Here is a 20833-nt window from a genome sequence, read left to right on the forward strand (position 1 = left end):
GGAGAGTGTCATCAGGGGACTGGCTCCTTCAGCACGGGGTGGGGAGAATGTCATCAGGGGACTGGCCCTTTGAGGAGGTCGCTTGTGCTGAGGTTTCTTCCTCCGTGTTTGAAAATGAGAAGTAGTCATACCCGCCTTATTCAAGTGATAGGATCTTTGGTATCAAATAAGGGAGTTTGTACGAAAGTGTTTGTAAAACTATAGTGATAGGATGCAAATAGAAGTCAGTATTACTAATTCCATAGTTTTACTGTCCTTCAAAATTCTGCTTTCTTTCTATGGAACAGCAAGGTTCAAAGACCTGTGTAAATATCTCCACTTTAAGAAATGACAAAAACAGAGACCCTGTGTGTTGTGTGTACTATATGATATGCCTTAGCTAAATCTTCCAGAAGTTTTCTGAATGATGGGTGTGAATTTAAGTGCAAACAAGTAACTTTATGCTTCTTTTTCAAGCTCCTGTTAATTTAGGGCCTAAATTGTAGGGCTGGTTGTTAATGACTATGTGTATATAGTTGGAGCCCTTTAAAATCTAATGGATTTTTTTCTTTTTTCTTTCTTAAATGAAGATGATTTGTCATTAATTCGGAGGAATAGAATGGCTCTCTTTCAACAGTTGACTTGTGTGCTTCCTATCCTGGATAATCTTTTAAAGGCCAATGTAATTAATAAACAGGAACACGATATCATTAAGCAAAAAACACAGATACCTTTGCAAGCAAGAGAACTGATTGATACCGTTTTAGTTAAAGGAAACACTGCTGCCAACATCTTCAAAAGTTGTTTAAAAGAAATTGACTCTACCTTATATAAGAAGTTATTTGGTGAGTTTCTGGTAAAATTATTTCAGAAATCTGTGGGATTATGTTCATGTTTATGTTTGACAAATGACAAATCCAGTTAGCCAACCCTAGTCTGTACATTTAACTAGTTCTAAAACAGGGAGGTCTTCCCATTGCCCCAGTAGTATGACTGCGTAATTCCTCATCTGTAGCTAGCATCTTTGTTGCTCAAGGAAATGAGTAGTGGGTGACGTAGTCTTATATTTGGTAGAATAATGCCTTTTGTATGTTTTTCTTTCCTCAGTGGACAAGAACATGAAGTATATTCCAACTGAAGATGTTTCAGGTAAAACAAAATGAAGACTTAAGACCAATGGGGAATATTACCCTTTTTTTTTCTTTAATGGGAGTTAAAGTAGAAACTAAATTTCACTGAAGTCTGTTCTTACTAGGTCTGTCGCTGGAAGAGCAGTTGAGGAGGCTGCAGGAAGAGAGGACGTGTAAAGTGTGCATGGACAAAGAAGTTTCCATAGTGTTCATTCCGTGTGGCCACCTGGTCGTGTGCCAGGAATGTGCCCCCTCTCTGAGAAAATGCCCCATCTGCAGGGGGGTAATTAAGGGCACCGTTCGTACCTTTCTCTCATAAAGGTCCTTAGCACATTGTTGAACACGTGAAGCTGTCTGAAGTATAAAAGAATTATTGGTTCTTTAATTAGGACATTTGTGTTGTATTCTGCTTTGCTACTAGTGGTCTTGATTCAGAACATTAGTATCCTGTGCCCTAATCTTTGTTTAGGCAAAGGGGGGGTTTGTGTGTGATGGGCTGTGTTAGTGTGCGTGTGCGAGTTCAGGGGAGGTTACGGGGGAGCCTCAGTGCCCTGAGGTGTCCTGTCGGAAGGGCCTGGGTTTGGTGTCCCTTCTGGAAGCTTTGAGCACGACCTGAGAGTGTGCAGTTGACAAGACTTGGACACCGGGCAGGACCACTGGAGTTTACCACATTTACCGTGCCAAATTCTCTTTGATGTTTTTCCACTTGTGTTTTAAAATAAGGACTTCTTTCTTACTGGTCAATAAGCTTTTCCCTAATTTGTGAGACCCTCTTAATAAAATTCTTTAAAAAGACTGCATCGTTTTTTTCCTCCTGACTTAAGTATTTTCTCCACGCCTTAATAGGGTTATATCAGGGTTAAATGACTTACTGTACAGTTGTATCTGTGTATTGTAAGCACTCAGATGTTAGCTGTTAAATAAAAGTGGAATTCGTAAAACAAATTACTAAGAAGTGTTCTTAGGGGCGCCTGGGAGGCTTAGTCGGTCAAGTGTCTGCCTTCGGCTCAGGTCATGATCTTGGGGTCCTGGGGTCGAGCCCAGTGTCGGGCTCCCTGCTCGGCGGGGACCTGCTTCTCCCTCTCCCTTTGACCCTCCCCTCGTTCTCTGTCTCTCTCTCAAGTAAATCTTTAAAAAAGTGTTCTTAAATAATGTGATTCATGAAATTCTTTTAAGATACCTGTGTAGTCGCTTTGTGTATTATAAGTAAAATCCATGTTAAAAATTAAAATTAGGTAAATCTGCATTGGGATTAAAAAAAAATAGTGTAATCGCTTTGTTGCATAGATGCTGGTGGGAAGAGGGGGTGGACACAGGCAGGGGTTCGTGTCTCCTCCTTGGGCCTGAGCAGCCCCGTCCTTCCCCTGGGTCCGCAGCAGACTTCTGAGGCCCGGGGAAAGCAAATAGTAAACACTCCGTGTGTCTTCTTACCTGTGACTCCTTTAGGTGCCTTTACGTAGAGCGTACCCTGGGAGGAGTGAAAGTTTCTCCATCCTCCAGGATCTTGCCTTGCCTTTGTTTGCAGCGTGAGGTGCTGATGCACTTGTGGGTCCACGGCCTCGCGTCGGTGGGAGGGTTCTCCCTGCCCTCAAGGAATTGAGAGAAGGTATGAAATCACTTTAGAAACTTGTCCTTTTTGCTTGATTGAGGGTCCACCGTGGTTATGGGCTGAATTGCGCCTCCCAAATCCATATGTTGAAGTCCTGATCTCCCTAGTACCTCAGAGTGTGACTGCCGTTCTAGATAAGGCCTTTAAAGAGTTAACTGAGGCAAAATGAGGTCCTCTGAGCCCAAATGTGAGAGGACTGGTGTCTTCCTGAGAAGAGCACAGGTCCCAGACACACCCAGCGGGAGGAGCCTGTGAAGGGGCCATCGGGCCGTCAGCAAGCCGGGCTGAGAAGCCTCAGAAGAAACCGTGTCTTCCAGCATCTGGTCTCCGGACTTGCAGCCACCAGAGATGGTGAGAAACTAAATTCCCGCTGCTTGAGTCATGGCGGCCCTAATAGCCAGTACCAGGTGCTGGTGGCTTTAAGCATGTAGCCCACATCCTTTGAGCAACTACAAAGTAAAATTCGAACATGGGTCTACCGACTCCTTAGCTTGTGCTTTTTGGACAAACTTCTCGTAAGCTGTGTTAATATTTTTAAAAATTGCATGGGCTGTTACCCAGCATAAGAACCCTAATTATTTGAATTTCATTTATTTGAAAGTTTACCTTACTTGGCTTTGTTCAGCTAGTTGGTTTTCATAATGTGTAAGAACTTTTTTTTATTTTTTGCATTCAGTGAGAATACTGCATGGAATAGAAGTAAACGGTGACATATTTTATCCCCTTGCTGAATCGTCTGCCTAGATCAGAGAGTAGGGTTTTAGTCTCTCTTACGCTCCTCATAATGAGAATCTGTCGTAACAGGTATTCGTGGTGTTGAACCAGTAGGCGATTGTCAGATGCTCCTTTAGGTGTATTTATTGTGTTCCTTGGATGCGTGTTAATGTGCAGATTTAGGCTCAGTGACCTGATGCAGATTGCTGGAGAGCTAGCTGGTGGTCTATGAATAGTATGGTTGAACCTCAAAGGCTCTTGGTCAGTAGGAGGCTATACAGTCGAGTTTTGGGGGAGTGTGAAGTTATGGGCTGACTTTGGGCTGCACGAAGGTAAGTGATTGGGTCAGCTGTGTGTGGTCAAGATGAAAGGGAGTCTGAAGTACTTCTTAAAATTTTCATCTCTTGTTCAACTACACCTTCAGGTTTTTTTTTTTTACTTACGTTTGAAAATAATATATGGCTCTTAATTCTTTACCTTGATATAAATGGGAATTGTGTAGTCAGTCATTTGTTAGGTCTCTTGCTTCTGCCCAGGGGTTCCCCACACTCTCTCTAAAGAGAGCCAAGTCCCGGAGCTGAGCAGGGCACTTTCCTGTCCACACCAGCCGCCCAGGCCCTTTACTTGTTGACCCCCATCCTGTAAGTCAGAGGACAACTGGCTGTCAACTCTGCAGACAGATGGACATTGTTTTCAGAAGTGTTCTTCTATATGGAAGAAACCTCCTAATGCATAGTAGCAACTCTTAAACGTCTTGGTCTCAAGAGTTTCTTTACAGCCCTAAATATTCCCGAGGACCCCAAAGAGCTTGTATTCACATGGGTTGTATCTACCGATACTTACTTACCGAGGTAGAAATTATAGCAGATTTTTAAAATACTTAAGAATTCATTTAAGACACATTCCTTTAAAAAAAGCAATGGCAGTACATGTTAATGTAGTCCTTCTCAAGAAAAATAACGATGTAGAAAATTTAGAAGAATGGCATTGATATAAATTTTAGCAAAGCTCTGATGTCTGGCTTAATAGAAGACAGCTGGATTCTTATATCTGCTTCTGCATCTTTTGTAATATGTTGGCTTTGGTTCCAGTATATGAAGAAAATTCAGCTTCTCAGAAGTATGTATTTAGAAAAGGAAGGAGAATTTTTCAGGTAATTGGATATTCTTTTTGATGTTACACTGAAACTTTTGAAAGGTATTTTGTGTGGAGTCTAAAATGTCAATGGTCTTAAAAAAATTTAAGTTTAAATTAAATTTTAAAAACTTACTAATTTATACATTTTTTAAGAGCTATTTTAGGTTCACAGCAAAATTGAACAGAAAGTACAGAGTTCCTGGGACACCTGGGTGGCTCAGTTAAGTGTCCAACTCTTTGATTTCGGCTCAGGTCATGGTCTCAGGGTTGTGAGATTGTAACATACAGAAGAGTTTCACTGCCTTAAAATTCCGTCCCTTCTGTTCATCCCTTCCTCCCCACTAACCCCTAGCAACCACTAATCCTTTAACTGTTAAGTGATCTTACTATTTTTGTTTTCTTTTTTTTAAGATTTTTTAATTTATTTGACAGAGAGTGAACACAGGCAGGGGAGTGGGAGACAGAGGGAGAAGCAGGCTCCCCGCCGAGCAGGGAGCCCGATGCGGGACTCGATCCCAGGACCCTGGGATCATGACCTGAGCCGAAGGCAGATGCTTAACGACTGAGCCACCCAGGCGATCTTACTGTTTTCTCTTACACAGTGGGCCCTTTGAACAACACGAGGGTTAGGGGCACCAGTCCCCCAACACAGGTGAAAATCTGTGTATAATTATTGACTCCCCCGAAACTTAACTACTAATAGTGTACTGTTGACTGGAGCCTTACTGATAAACAGTTGATTAATACATATTTTGTATGTTCTGTATATTATGTGCTGTATTCTTAAAGAATACTAGAGCAAAGTTTTAATTAAAAAACTAAGGAAATACATTTACAATACTGTACTATATTGATAGTGTACATTTATATAATCATTGAAAAAAAATCCATATTCTAAGTAGACCAGTGACAATCAAACCCGTGTTAAGGGTTAAATGCATTAAGATTCCTTGGTGAGTCTAGCACTTTGACTGGTTCTTTTACCCATGATGCATTAGTCATTTGGAAAATACCCCTTTACTGAATTGTGCGGCTGATACATTTCATTGCTCATTATCAAAAAATCACAGCTGTGACTCTCCCCATTGGTATTGTCAGGGCAAGTCTAAGGATCAGGAGGCTCTCAAGTTTTGTAAAATGTTAATGTTAGCTTAAAAATTGGATTTTTCTCATTAGCTACACCCACGGTCGGTTTTGCTCACAGTCACCTTGAGAAATTGACGGCTGCTTACATGTGTGCCAGTATTTTTCTGCCCGGCTTTTAAGTACCCGTGCTTTGCTGTTCAGCTGGCTGGTCACGCAGCTGCTTTTCCGTAACCCCATTCGGTCTGAAGCGGGACTTAGAAGTGCCTCCCTTTCTGTCCTGTAATATGAAAGCGACGGGCGCTTGAGGGTCAGGTGTGATGGAAGCCTTAGGCCGCGTTTTCATCCTGTGCTTCTTGGGGGGCGGTGTCTGTGTTTTTACCGAGTTGGGGCAGGGATGGCCGTGGCCGCTGGTGCACGTGACCCCTGACGCGGACCCCGGCCGGCCAACGGCCGAGATCGCGCTGCGGGATCGGCACATGAGTGAGAGTTGTCAGAGCCCCCACAGGGTCTGGGGCCCTCGGACCCCGCAGATCCCGTGAGTGGTAACGGCCAGTCCTGCTCTTCACAGATTAATCCCGGAAGAACTGGGCTGGGAGGGGACAGGTGTTCTCCTCCGTGGTGTTTCTTCCATCACATTCTCTTGGTGCAGCTGTCCAGTCTCGGTGCTTTCGGGGGGAGCCTTGGGTAGTTGAGCCCTGTCTTCCTGTTCTGGCTCTGTGGGAGCCAGGGCGCCTGCGGTTTGTCGTTCTGCGACGTGCTTGGGCTTTCAGTATTTTCAGTCACTGATGATAAAGGCTTCCTTCTGGGATTTGGTGTTCGGAAGCTCCCACCTCTGTTGTCCAAAGTCTTTATCAGGAACGACGGAGACATTTTCATCTCCCTGTGTTGACTACTTGCGTCCCTTATTAGTCCTGAACGTGGGTCAAACAGGTGTTATCTTTGGGCCCACAAACCCGCAGTGGACTGTACTGTCTAGTTGCTGTGTTGGGATACGTGGGTTAGCTGAGCAGAAATGGGAAGAGACCGTGACAACAATTCATATTTTTGCTAGGCCCTGTGATCTTTCCGGTGGTAATGGCGTCCAGACAGGTTTCAAGCTGTGAGTCCTTGGAGCTTTTTTAATCCTCACAGTTCTGGTCACACCTTGTCGGCCACGTGGCGGCGCGGCCCAGTGTGTAAGGGGAGAGGAGCCGGGGTTTCCTCTAAGTAAGAAGGCTTTGGCCAGCCCTTTATTGCTCTGCTCCTCAGCTTTTCTCTGAGGGTCAGTTTCTGCCCCTCCTGTTGGTCACAAGGTGAAGGGGGATCGAATGTGGGTCCGCACCTGGGAGCTCTTCTCTCAGCAGGCTCTGCTAACGGCAGGGCAGTGGTCCATCCGGAAGCCTAAACGCAGTCCTAGCGTTGCATTCCTCCCAGTGGTGGGGCTGCTGTTGTGTTTTAAAGGCCAGGTAGAGGGCGCCTGGGCGGCTCAGATGGTTGGGCGTCTGCCTTTGGCTCGGGTCATGATCCCGGGGTCCTGGGATCGAGTCCCGCATCAGGCTCCCTGCTCCGCGGGAGCCTGCTTCTCTCTCTGCCCCTCTCTCTCTCTCTCTCTCTCTCTGTCTCTCATGAATAAATAAATAAAATCTTCAAAAAATGTTTAAAGGCCAGGTAGAATTGGAATAGACACTTGAGAAAGATGCAATCAGGATCAGCATATAAAGTAAAATGTTGAAATCCTCAGTTGCTCCCCCAAGGACTTGGAATCTCTCCAGTGGGAATCCCTGTTAATTTACGTTAATGTACGGTCTTCTGTATTGTACGTGTGCGTGTGTGTGGATACAAATGTTCCAGCTACTTTGTCACTAGACTAGGCCTCGAAGGTCTTTATTTCCAAGTCAGTAGGTAAATACCCAATGATTTTTCTGTAAAAACAGAAATCATGATAGCAATTTCAAGGTTACAAGGAAACTAAGGATTTTTCTCTGTCCTTACCGGGTATAACACTTCACATGATTACACGCACAATTGTGTTCCCACCAGAATTCACTATCTCTTGAGGAAGCTTTTCCATTTTGAGGCTATTGTGATTGCTAGAGTAATTCATATTCTAGCATAATTTGGAGTAATTGGGGTACGTTTTACAGACACTGAAGGTGAAAACGCATAAGGGCAGGTATGGGGATGAGTGATGGGTTTGGAAGGGAACAGAGGTGCAAAAGAGTAAGCATTGTGAGAATAGGAGAGGTCTTATAAACTATGTTGCTGCAGCTGTGTACATACGGGATATTGAGGCTCAACATAAGAGAAGTGCAGGTAAGTGCTATGGGAACTTTTTCAAATAATGTTAGTGAAAGTAGTAATAAAGTAGTTCTTTTTGTTTTTAATTCATAGTTAACATACAATGTAGTATTAGTTTCAGGAGTAGAATTTAGTGATTCAACACTTCCGTCCATCACCCGGTGCTCATCACGACAGGTGCCCTCCTTCATCCCCAGCACCTGTTTCCCCATCCCTCACCCCTCTCCCCGCTGGTCACCATCAGTGTGTTCTCGGAGTCTGTTTCTTGGTTTGCCTCTCAGTTTCTTTTCTTTTTTCCCTTTGCTCATTTGTTTCCTAAATTCCACATGTGAGTGAAATCATATGACACTTGTCTTTCTCCAACTGACTTATTTCACTTAGCATAATACTCTTTAGTTCCATCCATGTCATTGCCAGTGGCAAGTTCATTCTTTATTATAGCTAATATTCTATTGTATATATACCACATCTTTATCCATCAGTCGATGGACACTTGGGCTCTTTCCATAATTTAGTTATTGTTGATAATGCTGCTATAAGCATTGGGCTACGTGTGCCCCTTTGAATCAGCATTTTTGTATCCTTTGTGTAAACACTTAATAGTGCAATTGCTGGATCCCAGGGTAGTTCTATTTTTTAACTTTTTGAGGAACCTCCATACTGTTTTCCAGAGTGGCTGTACCAGCTTGCATTCCCACCAACAGTGTAGGAGGGTTCCCCTTTCTCCGCATCCTCACCAACACTTGTTATTTCTTGTGTTGTTAATTTTAGCCATTCTGACTGGTGTGAGGTGGTAGCTCATTGAGGTTTTGATTTGGATTTCCCTGATGCCGAGCGATGTTGAGCACTTTTTCATGTGTCTGTTGGCCATCTGTGTGTCTTCTTTGGGAAAATATCCATTCAGGTCCTCTGCCCATTTCTTGATTGGATTATTTGTTCTTTGGGTGTTGAGTTTGATAAATTCTTTATAGATTTTGGATACTAGCCCTTTATCTGATATGTCATTTGCAAATATTTTCTCCCATTCTGTCGGTTGTCTTTTGGTTTTGTTGACTCTTTCTTTTGCTGTGCAAAAGCTTTTTATCTTGATGAAGTCCCAATAGTTCATTTTTGCCCTTGCTTCCCTTGCCTTTGGCGATGTTTCTAGGAAGAAGTTGCTGTGGCTGAGGTGGAAGAGGTTGCTGCCTCTGTTCTCCTCTAGGATTTTGATGGATTTCTGTCTCACATTTAGGTCTTTCATCCTTTTTGAGTCTATTTTTGTGTGTGGTGTAAGGAAATGGTCCAGATTCGTTCTTCTGCATGTGGCTGTCCAATTTTCCCAACACCATTTGTTGAAGAGACTGTCTTTTTTCCATTGGACATTCTTTCCTGCTTTGTCAAAGAAGAGTTGACCATAGAGTTGAGGGTCCATTTCTGGGCTCTGTTCTGGTCCATTGATCTATGTGTCTACAACTGGGTATATTGAGGATTAAATAGGATTAGAGTATGCTGAGTTGGAGAACAGAGGTATTAGGAAGTATTTTCCAGGCAGAGGAAGAACTATGAAGAAAGACAAATGCATGAAGCATTTTTGGAAAACAAAGGTAAATAATGGGAAACGAGGTTGGAAAGGTAGGATTGGCCCCGGGTTTCAGAGGACTACAAATTAATGGGCTTCGTTAGTGTAAACTGTACCATCCCACAGGGTGCCTTTCCACTTATATCTTCAGTGTCTTTCACCAATATTTGGTGGTTTTCAGGGTAGAGATCTTTCAGTTCTTTGATTACATTTAGTCCTAAGTATTTTGTTTTTGATGCTGTTGTAAATGGGATCGTCTTTATTTTTCAGATACTTTGTTATCAGTACATAGAAATACTGCTGCTCTTGGAATGTTGGTTTTTGTACCCTGCAGCTTTACTGAGTAGATCCATTAGCTCTAACAGGTTTTGGTGGAGTCTCTAAGATTTTGTGTTTATGAAAACATGTCGTGTGCAAATAAAGACTGTTGTGGCTAGGACTTCTCGTGCTGTGTGGAGTTGTGGTTATACCCCGCCTCCCTCCTGACCCTGACGTACGACTCTGAGGACCAATGGAGGCCCGTCCTACAGGGACTTCACTGTATGGAAGGCTATTCCTTCCATATGTAAGGTTTTATCATGAACAGATGTTGAATTTTGTCAGCTGCTTTTCTGTGTCTAGAAGAACCAAAACCGTGTGATTGCAGTCTGTTACTGCTGTGTATCACACGGATCTGTTTGCACATGTCAGACCAACCCTGCATCCCAGGGATGAGTGATCCTGTCAATGGGCTGAATTCTGTTGGGTAAAAAAAATGCATTTATATTCATGAGGGATTTACCTTCAAGTCTTCTGGTTTGTCCTTTTTTGGCTTTGGTATTAGGGTGATGCTGGCTTTTAAAAATCAGTTTTGGGCGGGGGCCCTGGCTGCCTCAGTCAGTAGGGCCTGTGACTCCTGAGCTCATGATGTCACTTTTAAAAAAGAGTTTGGGAGTGTTCCCTCCTCTGTTTTTGGGAAGAATTTGGGAAGGATTAGCATTAATCCTTCGGTTAAATTTACCAGTGAAACCATCTGGTGCTGGGCTTTTCTTTATGGGGAGATTTTTGATTACTGATTCAGTCTCCTTACTCCTAACTGGTCTGTTGAGAGTTTCTACTTGTGGATTCGGTCTTGGTAGAGCTCTTCTCAGCTGTGGCCGGGCTGTGGCGGCGGCCACACTGTGGCTCAGCCCCCCTGCCTGGGCAGGGATAGACCAGGCTCCAGGGCCAGTGAGGTTCTTCTGAGGACCGAAACGGGGCAGAGCTGCAGCAGGTCCCAGTGGGGACAGCATCCCCCGCCCCCGCTTCTGCAGGTGGGACATCTCTCTGCCCTCTCCAGACCAAGTGATGCCTGTTGCGAGCCCCCTGCTTCGGTCTCGGGTCCCCAGTGGTCGAGGCCACACCGGGGGACACCCTCCGTCTTGCTGTGCGGGTCTGTCCATTGTTGAGGTACTTGTAGCTGATGTGTATTTCTAACATGAATGTACCTGTTTTTATAATTCTTTCTACCCGACAGAAAAACGTTGCTGTTCCAGAAAACCACCAGGTAGGAGTGTTGGAACATGGATTCAGGAGCTCTGGGGTGGTGCTGACGAATTTCTGCTTCTACCAAGTTTCCAGGTGATACTGTGGGTCCAGCCAGCCACACCTCACACCTAAAGTATGCCTCTTTAGTTGGGGCTTTTCATTTCTCTCGAGTTTGAGGAAATGAAGCAAAACCACACACATAAAACTCTTAGATGGAGAACAAAATTTTATTCTAAAAATAGATCTCAGTAACAATGGAATACCAAAAGCTGGTCATTATAATAAAAAAAAGGAATTTGCTTTAAAAGTGTTTCTCCTGAAAAATACAAAATTCTTAATATATTGCCCACTCATTTATCTGTATGGGAAATCCTCATGTTTTGGATCATCTAAAGTCCTAGACTGGATTCTAAGAGCTCTTCAAGTAAATACATTCTCAAGGAACGCAAACAGAAGCGAGTATCTGCTGAAGTAAACATAATTAGGACATGAATTACAGGCTTAGGAAATGTGCGCCCTGGGGGAGCAGTGGTTCGTGCCCCCACTTCCGCGTTTCTGTGCGGGGGCGGGAAGGAACGAAGATCCAGCTTCCAGACAGAGAAGGCAGTTTTTAGACCCAAAGCATAGGCAGCTGGAAAGGGGTTTAAAGACATTTCTTCCACGTGCTGCAGAAACAGGCCTGGCTTCAAGGTTCTGACGGGAGTAAAGCCAGCAAGAGATGGAAGAAGTTCAGTTTAAAGGCCCCCATCGTAAGACAGAAGCATATACTTGTAGCATAAGTGTATTTTGCAAAGACATAAAAGCAGTTCGAGACCAGGCAGGTGCATTGTAGGTTACTAAGCAGCCCACCTCTCTGTAAACTGGGGGCCCACCGTGCGCCTCAGACCTGCCCTGTCACCCGCTCTTCACCTCAGTGGGCCCTAGTGCACAGTGAGTAGAAATGATACTTTTATATAAAAATTCTTGGCATTCTCTGAAAATGAAAAGCTGATCACAGGTTACACTTAAGTCCTATTCAATGCAGAGCAGTGTCATTAGGACATCTAATATAGTATTTCTATATTGGCTGGTCATTTAGTAGGACTAAATACTTTTTTTTTTTTTTGCCAAACTTGACCCTGAGTTTTGGCTGCTGTAGTATCAACTATAAGCCAAACCCTCAGACCGATGTTGATGGACACGGGTGTCCCTTGAACACCGTGCTGTTACCGTAAGACAGCCGAGTCCCCTCCACGGGACACAAGGGGCCTGAAAGTTTGTTTTAAAAACTTAAGAATTTAATCCCAATACAAAGATTTCTTTAGTATAAAAATGCAGCATTGGCCTCCTGCAGGTGGAGGCCGTCCTCCCTGGGCTGAGGGACCGAGCCCTACAGGTTGTCTGGAAATTGCAGAAGGGGGCGTAAGGTAGGTAGGCTGACACTGCATCATACAGGATCCTAGCTACTGAAAGAAGCTCTACACCTCTTAAAAATATTCCCTAAACATAAAATTAACTGTTGCATATGAAATAAAGCAATTTCCAGTAGTCTCGCAGTAGCAAAAAACCTAACTCCATCTTTAAAACTTTGTTCAACATTGCAGTTTACTGAAATTACAGACGCAAAAATACTTAGCTGAATTGCCATTGAAAGCTCAAAAGAGGTTGTAACAAGAACCCAGGCTCTCTAGCAGGACCTGAAGGCAGTGCCTTTTGTTTCTGAACCCAGTACTCAGCTGTACAAGCTGTGTGACCGTCCCAAGGCCCGTATCTGTGGGCTCAGAGGGCACTGCGCCCTTCAGGGAGGAGGCCTTCCAGTTACTCCCCCGTGTGACCAGTGCCACACAGAAGGGGCGGACTTGTCTTAATAGGTGTTTTTTAACATTAACTATATGCTTCAAATACTCATTTAAAGAACCCAAACCAAACCCTTTTTACCTTTAGTAACAGTGAGGAATCTACATGTTTCTATAGTACATTATATGCATGGCCTGTGTATTCAAGAATAACTAAAGTTAATTGATAGGGTTGTTATCAATCTTCTTTCCATGGGTCCTTGGGTTTCCTTAAATGATGGCATCATGTTCATCACTGTAATAGATCAAAAGTTAAAATTGTTAAAATTACTGTTTTGTATTTGCATCAGAACGGTTTTTTATCTAATTTTTAAGTAACTTAAAGCTCTAGGATCAACATTGTCCTTTATGTAAACTTTGTACGGCTAAGGATTCAAGCAGATTTACACTCAGACCTCTGCTCTAGCTATAGAATTTTATTATGTTAATCACCATACGTTACATCATTAGTTTTTGATGTAGTGTTCCATGATTCATTGTCTGTGCATAACACCCAGTGCTCCACGCAGAACGTGCCCTCCTCAATACCCATCACCGGGCTAACCCATCCCCCCACCCCCCTCCCCTCTAGAACCCTCAGTCTGTTTTTCAGGGTCCATCGTCTCTCATGGTTCGTCTCCCCCTCTGACTTACTCCCCTTCATTCTTCCCCTCCTGCTATCTTCTTTTTTTTTGCTTAACATATATTGCATTATTTGTTTCAGAAGTAGAGATCTGTGATTCAACAGTCTTGCACAATTCACAGCGCTCACCGTAGCACATACCCTCCCCAATGTCTATCACCCAGCCACCCCATCCCTCCCACCCCCAACCACTCCAGTAACCCTCAGTTTGTTTCCTGAGATTAAGAATTCCTCATATCAGTGAGGTCATATGATCTCTATTTCGCTCAGCATAATACCTTCTAAATCACCCACCCCAGCACCTACGATTCCTTGAACATTTACTCCGCGTTAGGTGCAGTAGACTCCACCTGTATCTCATGTAATCAACTCCATCACTTCGTCGTCCCATTTCACCGAGGACTGGAAGCTAAGGCAGTGTGGGACTGTCCCCTGCTGTGTCCACACTGAGCACCAAGCCCATCCGTAAACGCTGCGCTCCACTGGCCCAGCTGTTAACGGGTTAGTGCTCACTCCTAGATACGCAAGGCCTCAGTTTCCTTCATGGGACAAACAAAATACTGCACGGTGTAAGAACTTCCCAACATCGAACCAACTCCTGGCTTTTAAATGCACTAGGAAAAACGGCCGAATGAACTACAACACAATGCTTTTTCACCCCACAAACTGTAGCAAACGTCCTAACTTCAGATAGGTTAACGTGGGGAAAAGTCAGAACAACGTGTAGACTCAGTACGGGATCCTCTCTGTGCCTGTGGAACAGACTCCCGGTGGGGTGAGTCTGCTGCTGCCGTGTCCCCTGTGCAGAAGGGGGTGCTCCTGGGCACTGCATGCATCCCCCGGGCAGCCGGACACGGCCATGAGCTCACAGAAGCTAAAATAACATGCTGCGTAGTCATGGCAATTTGAAATGAAAACACAACTTACCTGCTTCACTATTTTATAGCCTCCTTTACATCAATAAACATTGATACTATGAAAAAAGTGGCATTGAATTCACTGATCAAAATGTACCTTCTGTTTAACTGGTGAAATTCACCAAAAACACGATAAATACTTCTAGAAACACAGAAGGATACCTAACAAGTTAACTCTAGTCTGTTTCCTTCGTGGGTTGATTAAAGAATGTTTCCAAATATGCTGGCAAAACACTTGAAAGTGAGTTTGTTAAAGCCTGGTGTGTTTTAGTTCGATGATAAATTTGAGAAATACTTTCATGTTCTGTTCCCTCCTGGAAACTCACAACAAGCACCAACATCTCCAAGTCTTAGAGAATTCTGTAGTAAAGTAAAACCTGTTTCACTTTGTTAAATCAGTTCCAGATCCATCTGATGTGTAAAGTTCGTGTGGGACACACGTGTGTGTCCTCTGGAGAGTCATTCTGGGGAGTCTGTGCTATGTTAACAGTCAAAACAGTGAATTGGCTCTTGTAATCCAGTAACGGTCAAAAAGCCCAAAAAGGACTCAGAAACAGAAGCTAGGAGATGAGCCCTCCAAGACCTATAGGCCTGTGGAAGGGGCGCACGTGGGCCCCCGAGGTGGCCTTGTTGGTAAGATGATGCCATCTGTTAACTCATTCATAACAAGTCATCAGAGAAAACGAGACCGCATTAGCATTTAAAACCATGTTTCTAGCAAGGATATACCTCCGTGCTGTGGACATCACCAGACATACTGGCTGCAGCTCCTGAGGCCTTAACAGGTGTTTGTTAGGCTTACAGGCCTGAGTGAAAAGGTACAACGTGAGTAAATACAGCATTTTCATAGGCATGTGCATCCATTTGTGTTTGTAAGTAATGAATGATCTGCTTTGGGCACAGGATTAATGGGAATGTGATTCCTATACCTGGGGCCCTGTTGTGGCATTTCGTGGTGATATTTAAGGAAGTACAGAAATAACAAGTTCTGGCAAGTCAAAACTCACATGGTTCTGTACCGAATGCCTCTTCTCGAATAGTACGTTCTGCATCCGATGTAAAGAATCGACAGAACCCCCAGTGTTAACACGATACCGCCAAGAAAGCTGCCAATGTCAAATTTTGATCCTGGATTTCCTTTAGAATTAATAGTTGGTGTGACTGGAAGAAAACAAAACATTGGCTTCAGTTGTTTTTAAACAACATTATTATAAGCTGCCACTCTGAATTTCTAAGCAAGCCGAAAGCCTGCTTTGCGTTGAGTGATGGCTGGGTTCTGGGTCTCCCCAGCTGATCCAGCACTTCTCCCCCACCCCACCCCCACCCCTGCAGGTCTTCTCCCCGTGTGCCCCCCCCAGCTGCCCCCCCGGGGCTGCCGCCCCAGCATCTGAGGGTCTTTGTGCTGCTGAACCCCGACCTTCGACCACAGCCCCTGAGGCAGCACCATGTGGGGAATCCGTTTCCTCATTGGTCCTCCTAAGAGTTGATGCCTTCACTACAGGCCTGGGCATCACGGCGGTGATCCTGCTGCTGGATCCAGTCTGAATGGTTCTAACTGAAAATTCTCCTTTTGAATAAATTGGGGACTTCCAACTATTTTGACTTTATCACATCAAAAACCCTTGAGACACTACAGTTGATTTCAGAACATAAACTATAGTAAGAAAACTGGAGCGGAAGCCATAAAGCCTGCTGCCTGTGCTGATACATGTAATCACAAGCTGACCTCTGAATACATATGGAAAGGTCAATGTTTAGGTTCTGAATTCGTGGTTTCCCAGGCATTTTATTTGAGACGAATGCAAAGCGTGAACAGTGCTGGCTGACCACAGGGCTTGCCCCGGACACCACGTGAAGAGCTCAATGGCAGAAATGAATGAGAACCATGTTAACTGCAATTGGGGCTTAGAAACCCAGGGGGCTGATGCTGATGCTGCCTAGTTCTGCCGTGTACCCAGGGACCTGGAGGTCCAGGCAGGACATGCTTTCAAACCACGTAATGACAGTTCCCTGCTAGGACACGTCCCCTACCGTCATCATGCGGCCTCATTAAGTCGGAAACGAATTTTCCATAGTGACAAGTGCAGCAGGATCGATCCGCTGGTGAATGCACTAGGACAGCCCATCCGCATTTGTATTTTTGTGGAACGGAATGACAATGGGAATGCGGCACGTGACACCTGTGTTCAGCACAAACAGGGCGGCTTTGATACGTACTCGTTACGGATGAAGAAGCAGACGTGGCCGAGCTGTTGCGGGCGGTGGTGCTCACTGTGGACGGCATCGTCTGGGTTGCGTTCTGTGAAACTGAGCTGCTGTTAGTCCTGTTTGCGGAGCCCGTGGGTGTTGTGATTTTAGCTGTTGCCGTGGACATCAAGGCCGTGACTGTCTCGGTCTTAGATGTGGAAGACTGTGGGTTCGTCGGCTGTCTCACAGTGCTGGTGGGATGGCTCGTATGGTTGGAGGTCACAGCGGTGACATTCTCTGCAAGAGGATCGAGAGACGTTAGCACTGGCGCAGAGGCTTGGGGAATCGGGACCCAGTCTCGGTGGCCTTCGTGGTTGGACACAGCAGCCCAGGACGCTGAGCCGGCCGATGCCAGCACTTTTACAACCACCCAGGATCTCAGATGGTAAATGACCCTGCGGGCTCCCCGCCGTGCTTCCACGAAGCTAGGAACTTGTGGAAGATAGGAATGAACCCAGAGAACCGCGTTCCTTCAAGACAAGGACCAAGTCTTAACCATCGCTAGGGGGACCTCCCACCACCGTCCTGCCCCAAGTGTCTGGCGAGCGGACGGACGGACGGATAGAGGAAGGGTTTTTCATGGCGTAGTTTCTGTGCCACCTCCTTCCCCGGAGCTTCGGACGAGTGAGCGCGTGTTGACCCCCCCGCGGGCCGGGCCCCGCTTCTCTGGGAGGGTCAAGGCTGCGTCCCACTGTGCGCTGGGACGCCACCTGCTGGTGAAGGTTTCCTAACTCCCCACACCCGGCCCAGCGCCTCCGTTCACACCTGATGTGCAGGTTTGCATGCAAAGGAGCAGGTACCGATCCTGTCACGACTCCCCGAAGAGCCTAAAGAGAAAACTCGCTTAGCCATGTGTGTACGTATCAGCCAGGCCGTGCCCGAAAGCCAGCTTGCTTCACGTGGTACCTGCTTCCTAACATCGCCACCTCACCCCTTTCCAGCCACGGGCGCCTTAGTCCCTGGAATCTAGTCGATGCTCTCTTTGCCCCTTTAACATGAATGCGCGGATTCCTGCATTTGTTTCTGCATCTCCAAGCGTCCTTGCAGGCTCACTGGTCCGCTCCGCTGCCCGCGTCGGCCCGGTTCACTCTGGCCGTCCCAGCACTGGCGTGGAGGGCGGGCGCCCGGGCCGGCCTGCCCCAGCAGCTCTGTCTCGCACCTGCACTGCTTGCTTCCTATACCAACTCCCCATCTTCCAGTAATTTTGGACTTTTTCTTGACTTTTGGTACTTTTTTTTTCTTCAGTTTAACTGTAAAGGCTGATTTTAATAGTGCTGCTTATTTGCCTATCAGATTTTACTATTCAAATTCCTTATATGTTTTCTCAACTTTGGGTCCCTACTGTGTGGTCTCACCCAGAGTATTACCTAGTTTTTAAAAAAGGCCAAAGGAATACCTTTGTACTATACAGACCAATAAATTATGAATGATAAAAACCTGAACTCACCTGACTGCTCTCTACAGAGAGAATACACTTTAGAAGGGAAATACTCCTCTTTGAGCTAGAGCATGAATGCTATTGTAGTGAAACAGAGCAAAGAACCAGTATTTATGTCACATCTTCAGAATGATCTTTGCAGAGTAAAACAACACAACGCGCTTTTGGATGCAGCGCACACACGAGCCCGTTCCCCTCTCTCGGCCAGAAGAAATTCCTAGAGCTACTGGACAGAGTCGCAGGGGTAGAAGTAGGGAGCTGCACTAGGTTTATCCAAATATGAAAATCCAACCAATGTGTTAGAGAAACAAGCAGCTCAACATTTCTACAAATTGACAAGAAAGGCAAGTAGGTTCTATATTAAACCGTGTCACGATGTGTCGACACGTGAACTGTGATCCAGGGAAGCTCCCGAGGTCAGTGCTCACATCCACGAACGCGACGCCCTTGCCTGGGATTCAAGTGCCCACTCGTCCGCGCCCCTCTGTGAACAACGCCATCCCTCCCGCCCCAGCCCTGACTCTGCCCGCACCCCAGCTGGGCCACGCCCACCAGCCTGGGAGCCCCCCACCCACCGCGCGGTGCAGGTAAGGGAGGCATGTGGGCAGGGAAGGGCGGTAGCAGGTACAGAGCTACAGAGCAAGTCGCCAGGACGCACCACGTGGTGCGGTGAATGCGGTCAATACCGCACCGCATGTGAAGGCTGTGGAGAGTCATCTTAGAGATTGTCACCACAAGGAAGAAAAACCATCCCTGCATATGGCCCACACGTCTACTGGACTCCTTGTGGTCCCCTCGCAGTATTCACAAATGTTGATGCGTAGCGGGTCCCTGAGACCAAGGGATGTCGTGTGTCAATTACATCTAAGAAAAGTACTAAAAACAAATCAAATCAAGCAGCACCTGTCAAGGCACCAAGAGGGCAGGTAGCAGGAGAGCGTAGGTGGCCATGTGTCCGCTCCCACCTCTGCCCACGAAGGACAGAGATGCCCTGACGTCAAGCCCGGCTGCCCCAAGAGCGGGACTGGCAGCCCCTGCATTTGAGGAGACGGAGAGACTGGAAAGGACTCTAGCCTGACACGTCCTTCCCAAGGTACCAGGGCTGGTGAAGTTTAAACGGCTGAACTGGGAGAAGACTTCACGCCGATGGCCAAGGTGCTTGTTCCCCATGAACCACATCAGGCTGCGCAGGAGACTGCTGCACAGGGTGGCCCTCCACGACTGCTTCAGGACAGAGTTCCGCACGACGGGGTGATAGCAACCAGCAGGGAGGCTGAAAGCGGGGGCCCAGGGTGTGTGGAGGGAGGGTCGGCGGGGGGACAGGGCCCCGCGGCAGGAACCACAGGTGCAGCTCTGCCCCATGCAGACGTCCTAGCCTTCGCCCAAACGCTCATCCCGTCAGGGTCACAATCAGCAGGAGTGGGGGGACAAAGGCAGAACACGGATGGAAGCCAACAACGCCCACTCCCCACTGCAAGCTGCCAATCCTGCAGCAGGCCCCGGCGGGCACAGGGGAGAAACCCTCAGCTTGGCTGACCGCAGAGGTTTAGTATTTCGGGGTTATTCTGGAAAGCAGCGGCACCCTACATAAGACTGTCAGTGAGTGGACATAAGGAGGCCCAAGCCTTCGGCTGGAGCAGCTATCGGTGCTCAGGTCAGCAAGGAACCGTGTCCTCTAACACTCATGCTGAAATCCTGAACCCCAGCACCTTATGATGTGACCTTAGTTTGGAGACAGGATCTTAACGAAGGGATGGAGTTAAAATGAGGTCATTAGGAGGGGCCTTATAAAGAGGGAAATGGGTAACAGGTGCCCTTGTTAGCTGGGGAACACGTACACACACACACGAGATGCCACGTGGGGTGAAAGCCAAGGGCGCCAGAGAGCCACCACCAACCACCATCACCAACCAGAGAGCCACCACCAACCACCATCACCAACCAGAGAGCCACCACCAACCACCATCACCAACCAGAGAGCCACCACCACCAACGGTGCTGGGGCGCGCCGTCTCCCGCCCTCGGGGAAGCAGCCGGCGGGCAAACCCGGTGGTATGAGCGGCCTAGACCGTGGCCCGCGTTAGGGCAGCGCCCGCAGACGGATGTGCTGAGGTTTGCGGGGCTGTCGTTTCTCGCGGGTGAGTGTCTGCGCCGCCCGCTGGTGCCCGTGCTGAGCTGGGTCCTGCCGGGCGGTGTTTCTCCAACCACGCGGATGAAACAGCATCCAGGGGTTTCCATCGACAGTCAGGGATCTCTTGACTTCGGGTTTCAGGCAAGTATGGGAGACGGAGTGGAGGGCCGCAGTGACGCACCCACGCACCTCCCCTCCCAGCAGGGGCTGTGATCGGGGGGAGGGAACAAGGTCCGGAAGGGACCTCAAGAGGAGCGAGGCTTCGTCCCGGCTATAAAAGTCCAGCAGGCCAGTCCTGGCCACGCATCAGGGACCCGCCACGCATCAACATTTGTGAATACTGCGAGGGGACCACAAGGAGTCCAGCAGACAGTGTGGGCCGGCTATAAAAGTCCAGCAGGCCAGTCAGCCCTCCACTGCTGGTCTGCTCAGGCTGAGACTCCGCTTCACCCAGAGCAGGGATGACTCCCTCTCCGGCCTCCTCTGGGAAACAGGACGGCGTCAGCAGGGTTCGGGGGAGGTCACCGGGCGGGGGCTGCGCTCGCAGCACTGTGCCTGCGTCATGGAAATGCTGATGGTTCACCCCTTCTTGGGATAAATGGATCTCCCCTCAAGAGCCACACCCGAGGTCCCCATGGGTGTCTGCA

The 20833-nt window shown here is 46.9% G+C and overlaps 2 protein-coding genes across 3 annotated transcripts in view; one reads left to right on the forward strand and one right to left on the reverse strand.

Annotated features, from left to right (window-relative positions):
• Positions 1–2054, forward strand: part of BIRC2 (baculoviral IAP repeat containing 2) — a 25727-nt gene extending 23673 nt beyond the window's left edge. For both annotated transcript variants that reach the window (XM_025893801.2, XM_073903653.1), the window contains exons 7-9: positions 570–824; positions 1087–1128; positions 1235–2054. In XM_025893801.2, coding sequence (XP_025749586.1) covers positions 570–824; positions 1087–1128; positions 1235–1428 — 491 coding nt within the window. In that variant the 3' untranslated portion in view covers positions 1429–2054. The remainder of the gene's footprint in view (positions 1–569; positions 825–1086; positions 1129–1234) is intronic.
• A 9150-nt stretch (positions 2055–11204) lies between these two features.
• Positions 11205–20833, reverse strand: part of LOC112840245 (uncharacterized) — a 53755-nt gene continuing 44126 nt past the window's right edge. Inside the window, exons 2-4 of the mRNA XM_073903654.1 lie at positions 16588–16854; positions 15378–15531; positions 11205–13066 (exon numbers count right to left, since the gene is read on the reverse strand). Coding sequence (XP_073759755.1) covers positions 13042–13066; positions 15378–15531; positions 16588–16854 — 446 coding nt within the window. The 3' untranslated portion in view covers positions 11205–13041. The remainder of the gene's footprint in view (positions 13067–15377; positions 15532–16587; positions 16855–20833) is intronic.

Source organism: Callorhinus ursinus, unplaced genomic scaffold (genome assembly GCF_003265705.2).
Source record: "Callorhinus ursinus isolate GAN/ISIS: 27379988/994484 unplaced genomic scaffold, GSC_fseal_2.0 scaffold19, whole genome shotgun sequence".
Lineage (NCBI taxonomy): Eukaryota > Metazoa > Chordata > Mammalia > Carnivora > Otariidae > Callorhinus > Callorhinus ursinus.